This window comes from Periophthalmus magnuspinnatus, chromosome 21, assembly GCF_009829125.3.
Source record: "Periophthalmus magnuspinnatus isolate fPerMag1 chromosome 21, fPerMag1.2.pri, whole genome shotgun sequence".
NCBI lineage: Eukaryota > Metazoa > Chordata > Actinopteri > Gobiiformes > Gobiidae > Periophthalmus > Periophthalmus magnuspinnatus.
The window spans coordinates 32387667-32404641 of NC_047146.1; the positions used below are offsets into that span (position 1 = coordinate 32387667).

At 46.6% G+C, this 16975-nt stretch overlaps 2 protein-coding genes across 2 annotated transcripts in view; both read right to left on the reverse strand.

Annotated features, from left to right (window-relative positions):
* The window catches only part of wdr75 (WD repeat domain 75), a 137126-nt gene that overhangs the window by 70432 nt on the left and 49719 nt on the right, over window positions 1-16975 (reverse strand). The gene's annotated exons all lie outside the window — the stretch shown is intronic.
* Window positions 1-16975, reverse strand: part of LOC117389153 (abl interactor 2-like) — a 28468-nt gene that overhangs the window by 6435 nt on the left and 5058 nt on the right. Inside the window, exons 2-4 of the mRNA XM_055230461.1 lie at window positions 5172-5366; window positions 4421-4498; window positions 247-355 (exon numbers count right to left, since the gene is read on the reverse strand). Of these exons, the coding sequence (XP_055086436.1) occupies window positions 247-355; window positions 4421-4498; window positions 5172-5366 (382 nt within the window). The remainder of the gene's footprint in view (window positions 1-246; window positions 356-4420; window positions 4499-5171; window positions 5367-16975) is intronic.

Here is a 16975-nt window from a genome sequence, read left to right on the forward strand (position 1 = left end):
TAGGTGGGTGCGGCGTTTACCTGGGTGTAGGTGTGTGTGGTGTTTACCTGGGTGTAGGTGGGTGCGGCGTTTACCTGGGTGTAGGTGGGCGCGGCGTTTACCTGGGTGTAGGTGGGTGCGGCGTTTACCTGGGTGTAGGTGGTTGTGACATTTATCTGGGTGTAGTTGGGTGCGGCGTTTACCTGAGTGTAGCGTTTACCTGGGTGTAGGTGGGTGTGGCTGGGTGTAGGTGGGTGTGGTGTTTACCTGGGTAGGTGGCTGGGGGGGAGGGTGTTGGAACAGCGAGGGGCAGGCCCACACTCCCACAGCCGCTGTTCTCTCTGCTTCCTCCACTGCTGCCGCTGAAACACAGAATCTGAATCACTTTTATTGATCCAAACACGAGGAGCATTATTTTAGTTTCAGACGTGCAGACGAGAAGAATCCAAAATATTACGACTTGACTACGATGTGCACATGAAAAGCAACGGGGAAAGAGCGAGGTTAGAGTTAGAGCGCTGGAACAAGAAGCTGCAAAGAATGAGGTGCGCTGAAACGAGAAGCTGCAAAGAATGAGGTGCGCTGAAACAAGAAGCTGCAAAGAATGAGGTGCGCTGAAACAAGAAGCTGCAAAGAATGAGGTGCGCTGAAACAAGAAGCTGCAAAGAATGAGGTGCGCTGAAACGAGAAGCTGCAAAGAATGAGGTGCGCTGAAACAAGAAGCTGCAAAGAATGAGGTGCGCTGAAACGAGAAGCTGCAAACAATGAAGTGCGCTGAAACGAGAAGCTGCAAAGAATGAGGTGCACTGAAACAAGAAGCTGCAAAGAATGAGGTGCGCTGAAACGAGAAGCTGCAAAGAATGAGTTGAGAATGAGGTTCTGATCATTTTCAGCGAGAGCCGTTCCAGATCGACGTGTCAAACTCAGAAGACTACACACGTCACTCTAGTGCACATGTGTCAAACTCAAGGCCCACGAGCCAAATGTGGCACGCCATGTCATTTTATGTGGCCCACGACAAAGGAAATTAAAAGGTCTGATTCATCATTAGATACACAGTTAAACAGACATTTTTTTCACATCTATGCAAATCCATATGCAAATAAATAAATATAGAAATGGTTAATTAACAAGATTAAAAAGTAGTTGCATTTATTTTACATTAAATTTGGGTACATTTAGTGGCATTTATCTTACAGTTAGTTACATCTGGCCCTTTGAGAACAACCATTTTGTTGATGTGGCCCTTTGTGAAAATGAGTTTGACGCCCCTGCTCTAGTGACATCAGAGCCCGGTTAAACATTCTTCAAACGTTTTTGGGTCTAGTCACTTATAAAAATGATCAGGTTGAGTATTTGTACATTTGACAAAGTTCAGTGTAAAGTCTGAGAGTTACACATCAAATTAAAAACTCTGAAAACCACCAATACTCTGTCTTTTACTTCTGACATTTATACTGACACAGAATCACACAAACTGAATCAAACACACCTTAAAATAATCAACCACGTCAAACATCATCACAGCTATAACTACAAATCAAAGTCCACACAGCATAAAGAGAATATCGAAATTAGTACAACATAAAAATAAAATTATAAAGCAAAATAAGAGCTGAAGCGTCTCCGGCTCCTGCGATGGCGGCGGTGACAGAAGCGGGTACCTGCTGGTTCTGGGGCGGTGCGTGACTGTGGCGGTTCTCACTGGACTGGGGAGGTTAGCACACGCACCGGGACTGGACACACTAGGCACCACAGGGGGGCGCACTGGCTCCAGAGTCCTGTAGGGGGAGCTCTTCCTGTGTGCGGCGTGTCACAGTGAGATTATAAAGACGACGCAGAAATGAAATAAACCCACAGACGTAAAGGTAAAAACTGAAACATGTGCTTTTTCCTGCATGAATAATAATAAAAACACAAAATTCATGAGAAAAATGTAAAATATTGATTTGAGTTGTTACTTTTGACCAAAATCAATATAACAACACTGTAACTTTTTACTCTTTAAGTACATTTTTAAACAGGTACTTAAATACCTTTAGTAGATTTATTTTGTGTGTGATACTTTTATTTTTACTTGAGTAACTTTTTTATCTCTGTGTCTGTACTTTTACTTAAGTAACAAAGCTGAGTACTTCATCGCCTGCTGGTCCTGTGAGTGTGGGTCAGATACACAGAGATATGCCACGCCCCCTTTTCAGTCGACCAATCGATGGACAGGACAGTCTCCAGGTGAGTGACAGGTCAGTTTAACCAATCACAACGAGGCGTGAACTCTTCTTTTCTTTCTTTAAGTGAGTGAGTGTTTGTGATGAAGAGGAGAGAGGAGCAGCCGGCGTCTCAGTGTGTCACAAAACACAACCAAAACAACAGATGGACCGGGACATTTCACCGGACCAGGACGCAGCAGGGACCTGTCCTGTCTCCTCCCTCTCACCAGGAGGTTGTGGATTTGACTCCTGATCCGAGGGAAGTGTGCATGTTCTCCCTGTGCTACTGTGGCAGAGTGGTTATCCTGTCTCTGAGGAGTGAAGAGAGTGTGGAGAGAAAAAGAGACACAGAGAGAGAGAAGAGAGAGAGAAGAGAGTGTGGAGAAAAAGAAAGAGAGACAGAAAGAGACATAGAGAGAGAGAAGAGAGTGTGGAGAGAAAAAGAGACACAAAGAGAGAGAAGAGAGTGTGGAGAGAAAAAGAGACACAGAGAGAGAGAAGAGAGTGTGGAGAGAAAAAGAGACACAGAGAGAGAAAGAAAGAGAGAGAAGAGAGTGTGGAGAGAAAGAAAGAGAGAGAGAAAGAGAGAAGAGAGTGTGGAGAGAAAAAGAGACACAGAGAGAGAAGAGAGAGAGAAGAGAGTGTGGAGAGAAAAAGAGACACACAGAGAGAGAGAAGAGAGTGTGGAGAGAAAAAGAGACACAGAGAGAGAGAAGAGAGTGTGGAGAGAAAAAGAGACACATAGAGAGAGAGAAGAGAGTGTGAAGAGAAAAAGAGACACAGAGAGAGACAGAGAGAGAGAAGAGAGTGTGGAGAGAAAGAAAGAGAGACAGAAAGAGAGAGAAGAGAGTGAAGAGAGTGTGGAGAGAAAAAGAGACACAGAGAGAGACATAGAGAGAAAGAAGAGAGTGTGGAGAGAAAGAAAGAGAGACAGAAAGAGACATAGAGAGAGAGAAGAGAGTGTGGAGAGAAAGAAAGAGAGACAGAAAGAGACATAGAGAGAGAGAAGAGAGTGTGGAGAGAAAAAGAGACACAGAGAGAGAAAGAAAGAGAGAGAAGAGAGTGTGCAGAGAAAAAGAGACACAGAGAGAGAAAGAAAGAGAGAGAAGAGAGTGTGGAGAAAAAGAAAGAAAGACACAGAGAGACAGAGAATGAAGAGTGTGTGGAGAGGGTAGAGAGTGGAATAATAAAGAGAGAGAAAAGGAGAGGTAGAGAGAGAGACACACACAGAGACAGAGAGACAGACACAGAGAGAGAGAGACAGGGAGACAAAGAGAGTGAGGCAGGGAGAGAGAGAGATTGAGAAAGACAGACACAGAGAGAGGCAGAGAAACAGAGAGAGAGAGAGTGAAGCACAAAGAGTGAAATTGAGAAAGACAGACAGAGAGGGAGAGAGAGACAGAGAGGGAGGCAGAGAGAAAGAGGGAGAGAGAGGAAAACAGAAAAAGAAATGGCAAGAAATAGAGAGTGTCTACTGTGTCTTTAACACAAATGCAGCTCTGGAGCCTCTGTAATGAAAGACTCTGGACCTGGACGTGCTCAGGGGACGCTCGGCCCGTCCAGTCAGAGACTCTGGACCTGGACGCGCTCAGAGGACGCTCGGCCCGTCCAGTCAGAGCTCGGCCCGTCCACTTTGAGACCAACCAATAAAATGTGGATCCCAGGATTTATTGAAGAAACCCCAGTGAGATTATGAGACAAAAGGACATGGAAACATTCTACTTTGTCTCTGAAACCAAAACTGGAGACAACATTTACCACAGACAATAGAAAACATAAAATAAACAACCAATTCAAATTCAAATCAATCAAATCTGTTTGATACTTATTATGCCTCAAAATTAGCATTAGCATTGTGACACAAACACGTCTTTTTCTAAACACAGAAGTGAAGTATTCATTTTATTGTGTAGTTTTTCCACATGTTTTCATCTCTGTCCTCTGCCTGATCTTTAAATATTTATTCATTTATGTGTGACTCAGTAAAAACCTCACAGATCAAACTGGACAGGAAGTAGTGACGCTAACATTGTCTTATAACTGGACTGATCAACTACAACGGAAATGTAAGAGCGAAAATGTGGTTTTGAAAAGTGACTTGGTGAATCTGACCACAACAACATCAGTTTATGGGTTTTACTGTCGATTTTATCACAATAGAATTAAACGACTAACCCGACATGAGCAGTGAAATATGACAAACGACAAAGTGTTAATTAAAGTGAAAGTACTGACCCGAGGAGGATGCCTTTTCCCGCGCGGGGGGGACTGGGAGGCTTCTGATTGGCCGCGCTGGACCGAGACCCGCCCTTCTGATCGCCGTTCACCTGGACACACGCAGACGCACAGATAGATTGTGCAGAAGTGCGTTGAGTTGCGTGAGTACAGAGTGTTTAGACGATGTTTGCGTTGTGTATTCTTACCTTGAACCTCAGCAGCCACTGTAGCAGAGAGAGACGGAGAGACACAGAGGGTTAGACATCGAAATAAACAAATAAAATCATGTCTTTTTTGGCTTTTATTCGCAAAAGATGAAGTTTAAACCTGGCGACTGGACAAATCGTTGTAGGAGTGAAGACGATTGGCTGCTCGTCCAAGCCGCGGCTTGGACGAGCAGCCAAACGTCTTCACTCCTACAAGACGGTTCTTCAGTTCTGGTCGGGAATTACACAAAAAAACTCAGAAGAACAACAGAAGGTGTCAGCTCTGAGCTAAACATATTACGTCCTGTGTTTTTGTGATTCATCCAGATCTGAATCGAGCTTCTGCAGAGTTCGTCAAGGTCCAGATGCATTGTGGGAATCCAAACTATTTCATTTGGATTTACTTGTGATCAGTTGGACATAGAGTGTGTAAATGAAACAAAAAAACACAACTCCAGGTTTGTTTGTGGCGAGGAAACAACATTAGAACAGTGTAAAACAGGACTTTAAATGGAGTACTTCCTTTAGGTTTTGACCCCTGACACGCCCCGTCCGACACGCCCCGTCCGGTCCTCACCTTGACGCCGTGCCCGATGTCGTCCAGGCCGCTGTAGTCGATGGGCTTCCTCACGTACCTCACCGGACGCTCGGGGTTGGAGGGAGCGATGATCTTGTGAGAGCGACACGTGTTTTTGTTTGTGGTCAGGATCCCGATCTCTCTCCTCGCCACCTTCTCCTTATGGATGTCCACCGTCTGCAACACAGGGCGAGAACGTGTGTGAGGCCAGCAGAGGGCGCAAGGGCAGGCAACATAATGTTAAAGCAAAAGGTCATTCTGCAAAATCAACTTTTTAGAGATTTTAACCATGTTATAATTGTTGCCCTTTTCATTTACCCTCTGAAGTTTTGAAATTTGTGCGAATGAAGAAAGTAAATGATGCATATTTTGAGACATGAATTAAAGAGGAGGTATTTACTTCTATGGGGTATTAAAGAGGAGGTATTTACTTCTGTGGGGTATTAAAGAGGAGGCATTTACTTCTGTGGGGTATTAAAGAGGAGGCATTTACTTCTATGGGGTATTAAAGAGGAGGTATTTACTTCTGTGGGGTATTAAAGAGGAGGTATTTACTTCTGTGGGGTATTAAAGAGGAGGTATTTACTTCTGTGGGGTATTAAAGAGCAGGTATTTACTTCTGTGGGGTATTAAAGAGCAGGTATTTACTTCTGTGGGGTATTAAAGAGGAGGTATTTACTTCTGTGGGGTATTAAAGAGGAGGTATTTACTTCTGTGGGGTATTAAAGAGGAGGTATTTACTTCTACAGGGTATTAAAGAGGAGGTATTTACTTCTACGGGGTATTAAAGAGGAGGTATTTATTTCTATGGTGTATTAAAGAGGAGGTATTTACTTCTGTGGGGTATTAAAGAGGAGGTATTTACTTCTACGGGGTATTAAAGAGGAGGTATTTACTTCTGTGGGGTATTAAAGAGGAGGCATTTACTTCTGTGGGGTATTAAAGAGGAGGCATTTACTTCTATGGGGTATTAAAGAGGAGGTATTTACTTCTGTGGGGTATTAAAGAGGAGGTATTTACTTCTGTGGGGTATTAAAGAGGAGGTATTTACTTCTGTGGGGTATTAAAGAGCAGGTATTTACTTCTGTGGGGTATTAAAGAGCAGGTATTTACTTCTGTGGGGTATTAAAGAGGAGGTATTTACTTCTGTGGGGTATTAAAGAGGAGGTATTTACTTCTGTGGGGTATTAAAGAGGAGGTATTTACTTCTACAGGGTATTAAAGAGGAGTTATTTACTTCTACGGGGTATTAAAGAGGAGGTATTTATTTCTATGGTGTATTAAAGAGGAGGTATTTACTTCTGTGGGGTATTAAAGAGGAGGTATTTACTTCTACAGGGTATTAAAGAGGAGGTATTTACTTCTACGGGGTATTAAAGAGGAGGTATTTACTTCTGTGGGGTATTAAAGAGCAGGTATTTACTTCTGTGGGGTATTAAAGAGCAGGTATTAACTTCTGTGGGGTATTAAAGAGGAGGTATTTAAACCTATGGGGTATTAAAGAGGAGGTATTTACTTCTACGGGGTATTAAAGAGGAGGTATTTATTTCTATGGTGTATTAAAGAGGAGGTATTTACTTCTGTGGGGTATTAAAGAGGAGGTATTTACTTCTGTGGGGTATTAAAGAGGAGGTATTTACTTCTGTGGGGTATTAAAGAGCAGGTATTTACTTCTGTGGGGTATTAAAGAGGAGGTATTTACTTCTGTGGGGTATTAAAGAGGAGGTATTTACTTCTGTGGGGTATTAAAGAGGAGGTATTTAAACCTATGGGGTATTAAAGAGGAGGTATTTACTTCTACGGGGTATTAAAGAGGAGGTATTTATTTCTATGGTGTATTAAAGAGGAGGTATTTACTTCTGTGGGGTATTAAAGAGGAGGTATTTACTTCTGTGGGGTATTAAAGAGGAGGTATTTACTTCTGTGGGGTATTAAAGAAGAGGTATTTACTTCTATGGGGTATTAAAGAGGAGGTATTTACTTCTGTGGGGTATTAAAGAGGAGGCATTTACTTCTATGGGGTATTAAAGAGGAGGTATTTACTTCTGTGGGGTATTAAAGAGGAGGTATTTACTTCTATGGGGTATTAAAGAGGAGGTATTTACTTCTGCGGGGTATTAAAGAGGAGGTATTTACTTCTGCGGGGTATTAAAGAGGAGGTATTTACTTCTGCGGGGTATTAAAGAGGAGGTATTTACTTCTGCGGGGTATTAAAGAGGAGGTATTTACTTCTGCGGGGTATTAAAGAGGAGGTATTTACTTCTGCGGGGTATTAAAGAGGAGGTATTTACTTCTGAGGGGTATTAAAGAGGAGGTATTTACTTCTGCGGGGTATTAAAGAGGAGGTATTTACTTCTATGGGGTATTAAAGAGGAGGTATTTACTTCTGTGGGGTATTAAAGAGGAGGCATTTACTTCTATGGGGTATTAAAGAGGAGGTATTTACTTCTGTGGGGTATTAAAGAGGAGGTATTTACTTCTATGGGGTATTAAAGAGGAGATATTTACTTCTGTGGGGTATTAAAGAGGAGGTATTTACTTCTGCGGGGTATTAAAGAGGAGGTATTTACTTCTGCGGGGTATTAAAGAGGAGGTATTTACTTCTATGGGGTATTAAAGAGGAGGTATTTACTTCTGTGGGGTATTAAAGAGGAGGCATTTACTTCTATGGGGTATTAAAGAGGAGGCATTTACTTCTGTGGGGTATTAAAGAGGAGGTATTTACTTCTATGGGGTATTAAAGAGGAGGTATTTACTTCTGCGGGGTATTAAAGAGGAGGTATTTACTTCTGCGGGGTATTAAAGAGGAGGTATTTACTTCTGCGGGGTATTAAAGAGGAGGTATTTACTTCTGCGGGGTATTAAAGAGGAGGTATTTACTTCTGCGGGGTATTAAAGAGGAGGTATTTACTTCTGCGGGGTATTAAAGAGGAGGTATTTACTTCTGCGGGGTATTAAAGAGGAGGTATTTACTTCTATGGGGTATTAAAGAGGAGGTATTTACTTCTGTGGGGTATTAAAGAGGAGGTATTTACTTCTATGGGGTATTAAAGAGGAGGTATTTACTTCTGCGGGGTATTAAAGAGGAGGTATTTACTTCTGTGGGGTATTAAAGAGGAGGTATTTACTTCTGTGGGGTATTAAAGAGGAGGTATTTACTTCTGTGGGGTATTAAAGAGGAGGTATTTACTTTTGTGGGGTATTAAAGAGGAGGTATTTACTTCTGTGGGGTATTAAAGAGGAGGTATTTATTTCTGTGGGGTATTAAAGAGGAGGTATTTACTTCTGTGGGGTATTAAAGAGGAGGTATTTACTTCTGTGGGGTATTAAAGAGGAGGTATTTATTTCTGTGGGGTATTAAAGAGGAGGTATTTACTTCTACGGGGTATTAAAGAGGAGGTATTTACTTCTGTGGGGTATTAAAGAGGAGGTATTTACTTCTATAGGGTATTAAGGGGGGGGGTGATCTAAAACCTCCTGAGTCATGTTTTTGATGAGGATCAGTGTTATAACATGGTACACGTTGTTAGTTTTTGCATAATACCTCCTCTTTAATTACGTCTCGTTGTTTTAGTCTTACTCTCTTTTATATGAAAAGTTACACAGTGCAGCTTTAGCCACACCATGATCTGACGTTTTGATTTTTGTATTTGTGTATTTGTTGTGCGTTCTCTGCTCCCGGCGGCTCTATCTCGGCGCGTCTGTGATTGACGTGGGTCTGTGTGGATCTCGCCCACAGAGCAGCTGCGAGGGCCAGTCTGATTATGCGGCGTAATCTCATCACGTCTGATCACAATCGCACACAGCTCTCAGGATAAGTCCATTATGTCGACTGTGGAAGACTCAATCTGCACTCGTACAACGGATTATATATTTAAACATCGACTTGTCAAAAGAATCAGATACTAATCAGAACCTGGAGACTCACATGAGCAGGTCCCAATACTGAAACAATTAACAGGAGAAGAGTTTTAGTTTGTTTTTGAGCTTCATCAGAGCAAATATAAAACCTCACACTAAGATAAAGAAAGGACTATTATTTTGAAAAGATTACATTCTGTGACAAAGAAGCATGAGCACCTTTATCTTCACTGTGGTTTTGTCATCGATATCGAGTATTGAGTCTTCTGTGTCAGAGCCTGGAGCTGGGCGGAGACTCAGGCTCCTCCCACTACACACCTGCAGCTAACTGCCAATCAGCTGCACAGGTGAGGACAAAAGGAGCCAGGACCTGACACTCAGCACCAGGTCATCTGTCCACAGTGGTACAGCTCTGCTTGGCTCACACTCATGTTTTCACATTTTGTCATTATTAAGTTAAATCCCTGGACCCGCTCAGCTCCTCTGTCTCCGACCCAGCTCTCCACGACCGGAACAAACCTCACACCTTCTGACACAGCTCACCTCGTCTCTGACCCCGCTGCTCCTGGACCACGTCAAACAACCCGCCTCTCACCTGTCTGATCAGTCTGCTCTCATTCATCAAAAAACTGTCAAATAAACAGTTAAACTTTTCCCTGAGTTTGTCTCTTTGGTCCTCGTCAGTCGTTACAACATTGAAATGTTAATATGGTGACAACAGTACTCTGTGGCCAACTGACTGTTTTTGAAAGTGAAAAAAAAATAAAATAAATGCTTTTCTCCATGAAGATGTTATTGATTAGCCTGGAATTCTCCACAGTATGGCATTAAAATATGTGTGTGTGTATAAACATTTCTACAGAGTGTGTCCTACTCAAAGTACAGCACATACAGTTTTTCTAAGGTCTTTTTGATCAATAAAAAACAGCTGTAATTGAATCAATGTGAGGGAAAGTTTAATGACAGCTGTACCATGTTAGGACGGGCCGATGGAGCAGATGGACAGGCTCTTTCATCAGTCTGGCCCAGGGAAGCTGTGGCTACAGTAGAACCTCACCACCTCCACCGAGTGTGGTGTAAATCAGTGGACCCCAACCACCGGCCCGGTACCGCACAAAAACAGTACATAATTTATCAGCGACCGCATCTTCTCTGACGTAACTTTCGCCCGTCCCTCATGATGCAATAATAAACTTGTCTGTAGATGTAGAATGAAAATCCTGAGAGGAAATCGGTTGGTTGGATCCCCGGGTCGCCCAGGCCTTTCTGTGTGGAGTTTTTCATGTTTCTCCTCGTGTCTGGATGGGTTTCCTCCGGGTACTCCGGTTTCCCCCATCAACCAAAACATGAACGCCCTTCAGACAACTGTTGTTGTGATTTTGGGCGTAACAAAAATAAAATGAATTGAATTGAAATGGCCACAGAAATCTATTTGATGTAGTGTTAAGTTTATTATCTGCTCTTGTCTCCGTGATGAAGTATCAGGTGTAACACATCAGACACGACGCACAAAAGTAGAGCCACAAGAGAGTGAAAATGAGACAAACACAAAAGTCTATGTGGAGCTTTTTAACAAAGGAGAAAAGGACAAAGAGCCAGAAGAGGAGACTACGACCTCCAAGAAAAAGAAAGATAAATTTAACAGACAACACCTGGAGTCCAACTTTAAATATGTGTTTGTCTCCACAGGTGAGTCTCACACAGAGTCCGCTCTGTGGAACATGAGGAGGAAAAGTGAACGAGGCAATGAAACCTTTAAAACTGCTTTGGCACATGGAGAATAAGCATCTGGATTAAAAGATAAGATTTAGAGTTTTATGAAAGAAACTAACATGAACAAGAAGGAAAGAAGAAACAAGCACAGAGCTCACACTGATGCAGAGGTGAGTTGTATTTTTTATGCACAACTTATTTTTTCCATATTTTTCTGCCTCGTGTAGACGGTCTGTGAAGATACAAACTACATTATTCCGGTCTGTGGTGGACAAAAGTTTGGGGACCCCTGGTGTAAATAATGAAAACTGTGACGCTCTGAGAGGCTTTGACAAGTCTGTAAACCACAATACAGGTTCAGTATAAATTAAAGTGAAATGATTTGACTTTAAGTTTATGAAGACACAAACAATGATAAGGTTCAACATAAGACTGGATATTTCCTCCAAACCTGGGTAAGACTCTAATGTGAAGGAGGTGTGAGTGTGACGGTCAGACGCTGATGGAGCGAGTGAATAAGGCATAAACGTGACTTTGAGCGTCTGGAAAAGTGTTACATCAGACCAGTGTGCTCTTGTTTTCTGACACTTACATGAACATCCAGAGCAGATCCTTTCAGAGGTTCTCCCTCTCACTCACCTGTGAGATGTGGTTGACGGAGCTCTCCATGCGGCGCAGCTGTGAGGCCTGGATGTCGAGCATCTGCAGAACGTTATTGGCCAAAGTGTTGATGAGGTAGGCCACGCTGGCCAAAGACTGGGTGGTGTAGCACTTTGTCTCCTCCAGGGCGCGCTCTTTATCTGCAGACTGAATAAACACAAGACAAAGGGCATTTTTAAAACCATACGATGATAATGTGGGCCAGTGTTTACGCCTCACAGCAAGAAGGTTCGGGGTTTGATTCCTGGGCCTGAGCTTTCTGTGTGGAGTTTGCATGTTCTCCTCATGTCTGGGTTTCAGGCTCCATAAACCCAAAACATGCACTTCACCTCCTCCTCTCTCTCTGTTCATTCACACAGATGTGTCCTGATGTTACACACAGGAGGTTTCTCTTTCTCCCTCTCTGTCTCTTCCTTCTCTCCATTTCTCCCTCCTCTCTCTCTTCCTCCCTTCCTCCGTCTCTATATCTCTTCCCTCCTCTCTTCTCTCCCTCCTCCCTCTCTCCTCCTCCTCTCCCTCCTCTCTCTCTGTCTCTTCCTTCTTCTCCATTTCTCCCTCCTCTCCCTCTCTTCATCTCTCTTTCTCCTCCCCCTCCTCTCCTTCTTCTTCCTCTCTCTGTCTCTTCCCTCTCTCCCTCTGCTCCTCTCCCTCCTCTCCTCTCCTCCCCTCTCCATCTCTCCCTCCTCTCCATCTCTCCCTCCTCTCCTCTCTCCATCTCTCCCTCTCTCCCTCCTCCCCCTCCTCTCCTCTCCATCTCTCCTCTCCTCTCCATCTCTCCCTCTGCTCCTCTCCTCTCCCTCTCTCCCTCCTCCCCCTCTCTCCCTCCGCCCCTCTCTCTCCATCTCTCCATCCTGTCGTTCTCTCCCTCCTCTCCTCTCCTCTCCATCTCTCCCTCCTCTCCTCTCCCTCTCTCCATCTCTCCCTCTCTCCCTCCTCCCCCTCCTCTCCTCTCCATCTCTCCTCTCCTCTCTCCCTCCTCTCCTCTCCATCTCTCCCTCTGCTCCTCTCCCTCCTCTCCTCTCCCTCTCTCCCTCCTCCCCCTCTCTCCCTCCTCCCCCTCTCTCTCCATCTCTCCATCCTGTCGTTCTCTCCCATGTGCCTGGAGTAAAACCTCGTGGTGCGCTCGGTTTGTTCACATGTGGTGCTGACGGCGCAGAGACGGGAGGGGCAGAATCTAGGTCAGATCATTCAGAGGTTTCACACTACATCACCACGGCAACATGATAATAGTATGTACATGTATTTCCATGTGGCATTTCAGCGACGGCTCCAACTGAAATAATGTTTAATATTTATATCCACGCCACATTTCACTCATGGAACGGTCCTTTTTACACGAGCGTTAAGCCACGGTGCAGTGTTTTTACCTCCTCAAAAACAGACCTGGAGTCGTGTTTTGTTTCATTCTCACATGTTTGAGTCACACTTTATTATTAGTCTGTAACATCTACAAAGCTCAAAATGCGACATTCCACCTTGTGATGTCATCAAGTGGTAGTTTTCAAGTGAAGTCCTCCTACTTTTACCTTTAGTTCAGTCGAGATAAGTGGTAATTCCAGAGCTGAAATGATCCAAATGAGTGAAGGTGTAGTTTAAAAACACAGTGGAGCACTTCCTGTATCACCACATGATGACATCACAAGGTGGAACAGAGTGTTTTCTGCAGGTTTGTTTGTTAAACATGTGTGAATGAAACAAAACACAACTCCAGGTCTGTGTGTGACGAGGAAACGACGTTAGAACAGAATATTATCCTTTTAACCCTCACCACAGGAATAAACTAGGACTAAACCAGGACTTAACCAGGACTAAACCAGGACTAAAACAGGTCTAAACCAGGACTTAACCAGGACTAAACCAGGACTAAAACAGGTCTAAACCAGGACTAAACCAGGACTAAACCAGGACTAAACCAGGGCTAAACCAGGTCTAAACCAGGACTAAACCAGGACTAAACCAGGACTGAACCAGGTCTAAACCAGGTCTAAACCAGGACTAAACCAGGACTAAACCAGGGCTAAACCAGGACTAAACCAGGACTAAACCAGGTCTAAACCAGGTCTAAACCAGGTCTAAACCAGGACTAAACCAGGTCTAAAACAGGTCTAAACCAGGACTTAACCAGGACTAAACCAGGACTAAAACAGGTCTAAACCAGGACTAAACCAGGACTAAACCAGGACTAAACCAGGTCTAAACCAGGACTAAACCAGGGCTAAACCAGGACTAAACCAGGGCTAAACCAGGACTAAACCAGGACTAAACCAGGTCTAAACCAGGTCTAAACCAGGACTAAACCAGGACTAAACCAGGACTTAACCAGGACTAAACCAGGTCTAAACCAGGACTAAACCAGGGGTAAACCAGGACTAAACCAGGACTAAAACAGGTCTAAACCAGGTCTAAACCAGGACTAAACCAGGTCTAAACCAGGTCTAAACCAGGACTAAACCAGGTCTAAACCAGGACTAAACCAGGACTAAACCAGGTCTAAACCAGGACTAAACCAGGTCTAAACCAGGTCTAAACCAGGACTAAACCAGGACTAAACCAGGTCTAAACCAGGTCTAAACCAGGTCTAAACCAGGACTAAACCAGGACTAAACCAGGACTAAACCAGGTCTAAATCAGGTCTAAACCAGGTCTAAACCAGGACTAAACCAGGACTAAACCAGGTCTAAACCAGGACTAAACCAGGACTAAACCAGGTCTAAACCAGGTCTAAACCAGGTCTAAACCAGGACTAAACCAGGACTAAACCAGGTCTAAACCAGGACTAAACCAGGTCTAAACCAGGACTAAACCAGGACTAAACCAGGACTAAACCAGGTCTAAACCAGGACTAAACCAGGACTAAACCAGGACTAAACCAGGCCTAAACCAGGACTAAACCAGGACTAAACCAGGACTAAACCAGGTCTAAAGCAGGACTAAACCAGGACTAAACCAGGTCTAAACAGATGACCACATCCTCTGCGTCTGTTCAGTTTAATATAGTAAATCGAATTAGGCCAAAGACACGCTCCACTTCATCTGCCCCATATTTTCAAACATGAGCAAAAACATAAGACTAAGAACAGATTAGAACAGATTTATACAGAGAGGGTCAGAGGAGAGGGTCAGAGGAGAGGGTCAGAGGAGCAGAGGAGAGGGTCAGAGGAGAGGGGCAGAGGAGCAGAGGAGAGGGTCAGAGGAGCAGAGGAGAGGGTCAGAGGAGAGGGTCAGAGGAGAGGGTCAGAGGAGCAGAGGAGAGGGTCAGAGGAGCAGAGGAGAGGGTCAGAGGAGCAGAGGAGAGGGTCAGAGGAGCAGAGAGAGGGTCAGAAGAGCACAGAGGGTTAGAGGAGAGGGTCAGAGGAGCAGAGGGTCAGAGGAGAGGGTCAGAGGAGCAGAGGAGAGGGTCAGAGGAGCAGAGAGGGTCAGAGGAGAGGGTCAGAGGAGAGGGTCAGAGGAGCAGAGGAGAGGGTCAGAGGAGCAGAGGAGAGGGTCAGAGGAGCAGAGGAGAGGGTCAGAGGAGCAGAGGAGAGGGTCAGAGGAGCAGAGGAGAGGGGCAGAGGAGAGGGTCAGAGGAGCAGAGAGGGTCAGAGGAGAGGGTCAGAGGAGAGGGTCAGAGGAGAGGGGCAGAGGAGAGGGTCAGAGGAGCAGAGAGAGGGTCAGAAGAGCACAGAGGGTCAGAGGAGAGGGTCAGAGGAGCAGAGGAGAGGGTCAGAGGAGCAGAGGAGAGGGTCAGAGGAGAGGGTCAGAGGAGCAGAGGAGAGGGTCAGAGGAGAGGGGCAGAGGAGAGGAGCAGAGGGGCAGAGGAGAGGAGCAGAGGAGAGGGTCAGAGGAGCAGAGGGGAGGGTCAGAGGAGCAGAGGAGAGGGTCAGAGGAGCAGAGGAGAGGGTCAGAGGGGAGGAGCAGAGGGGAGGGTCAGAGGGGAGGGTCAGAGGGGAGGGTCAGAGGAGCAGAGGAGAGGGTCAGAGGAGCAGAGGAGACGGTCAGAGGGGAGGGTCAGAGGAGCAGAGGAGAGGGTCAGAGGAGCAGAGGAGAGGGTCAGAGGAGCAGAGGAGAGGGTCAGAGGAGCAGAGGAGAGGGTCAGAGGGGAGGGTCAGAGGGGAGGGTCAGAGGGGAGGGTCAGAGGAGAGGAGCAGAGGAGCAGAGGAGAGGAGCAGAGGAGAGGGTCAGAGGAGCAGAGGGGAGGGGCAGAGGAGAGGGTCAGAGGAGCAGAGAGGGTCAGAGGAGAGGGTCAGAGGAGAGGGGCAGAGGAGAGGGGCAGAGGAGAGGGTCAGAGGAGCAGAGAGAGGGTCAGAAGAGCACAGAGGGTCAGAGGAGAGGGTCAGAGGAGCAGAGGAGAGGGTCAGAGGAGAGGGTCAGAGGAGCAGAGGAGAGGGTCAGAGGAGAGGGTCAGAGGAGCAGAGGAGAGGGTCAGAGGAGAGGGGCAGAGGAGAGGGTCAGAGGAGAGGGGCAGAGGAGAGGAGCAGAGGAGAGGGTCAGAGGAGCAGAGGGGAGGGTCAGAGGAGCAGAGGAGAGGGTCAGAGGAGCAGAGGAGAGGGTCAGAGGGGAGGAGCAGAGGGGAGGGTCAGAGGACCAGAGGGGAGGGTCAGAGGAGCAGAGGAGAGGGTCAGAGGAGCAGAGGAGAGGGTCAGAGGGGAGGAGCAGAGGGGAGGGTCAGAGGGGAGGGTCAGAGGAGCAGAGGAGAGGGTCAGAGGGTCAGAGGGGAGGGTCAGAGGAGCAGAGGGGAGGGTCAGAGGAGCAGAGGGGCGGGTCACAGGAGCAGAGGAGAGGGTCAGAGGAGCAGAGGAGAGGGTCAGAGGGGAGGAGCAGAGGGGAGGGTCAGAGGGGAGGGTCAGAGGAGCAGAGGAGAGGGTCAGAGGAGCAGAGGAGACGGTCAGAGGGGAGGGTCAGAGGAGCAGAGGTGAGGGTCAGAGGGGAGGGTCAGAGGAGCAGAGGAGAGGGTCAGAGGGGAGGAGCAGAGGGGAGGGTCAGAGGGGAGGGTCAGAGGAGCAGAGGAGAGGGTCAGAGGAGCAGAGGAGACGGTCAGAGGAGAGGGTCAGAGGAGCAGAGGAGAGGGTCAGAGGGGAGGGTCAGAGGGGAGGGTCAGAGGAGCAGAGGGGAGGGTCAGAGGAGCAGAGGGGAGGGTCAGAGGAGCAGAGGAGAGGGTCAGAGGAGCAGAGGAGAGGGTCAGAGGGGAGGAGCAGAGGGGAGGGTCAGAGGGGAGGGTCAGAGGGGAGGGTCAGAGGAGCAGAGGAGAGGGTCAGAGGAGCAGAGGAGACGGTCAGAGGGGAGGGTCAGAGGAGCAGAGGAGAGGGTCAGAGGAGCAGAGGGGAGGGTCAGAGGAGCAGAGGAGAGGGTCAGAGGAGCAGAGGAGAGGGTCAGAGGGGAGGAGCAGAGGGGAGGGTCAGAGGGGAGGGTCAGAGGGGAGGGTCAGAGGAGCAGAGGAGAGGGTCAGAGGAGCAGAGGAGAGGGTCAGAGGGGAGGGTCAGAGGGGAGGGTCAGAGGAGCAGAGGAGAGGGTCAGAGGGGAGGAGCAGAGGGGAGGGTCAGAGGGGAGGGTCAGAGGGGAGGGTCAGAGGAGCA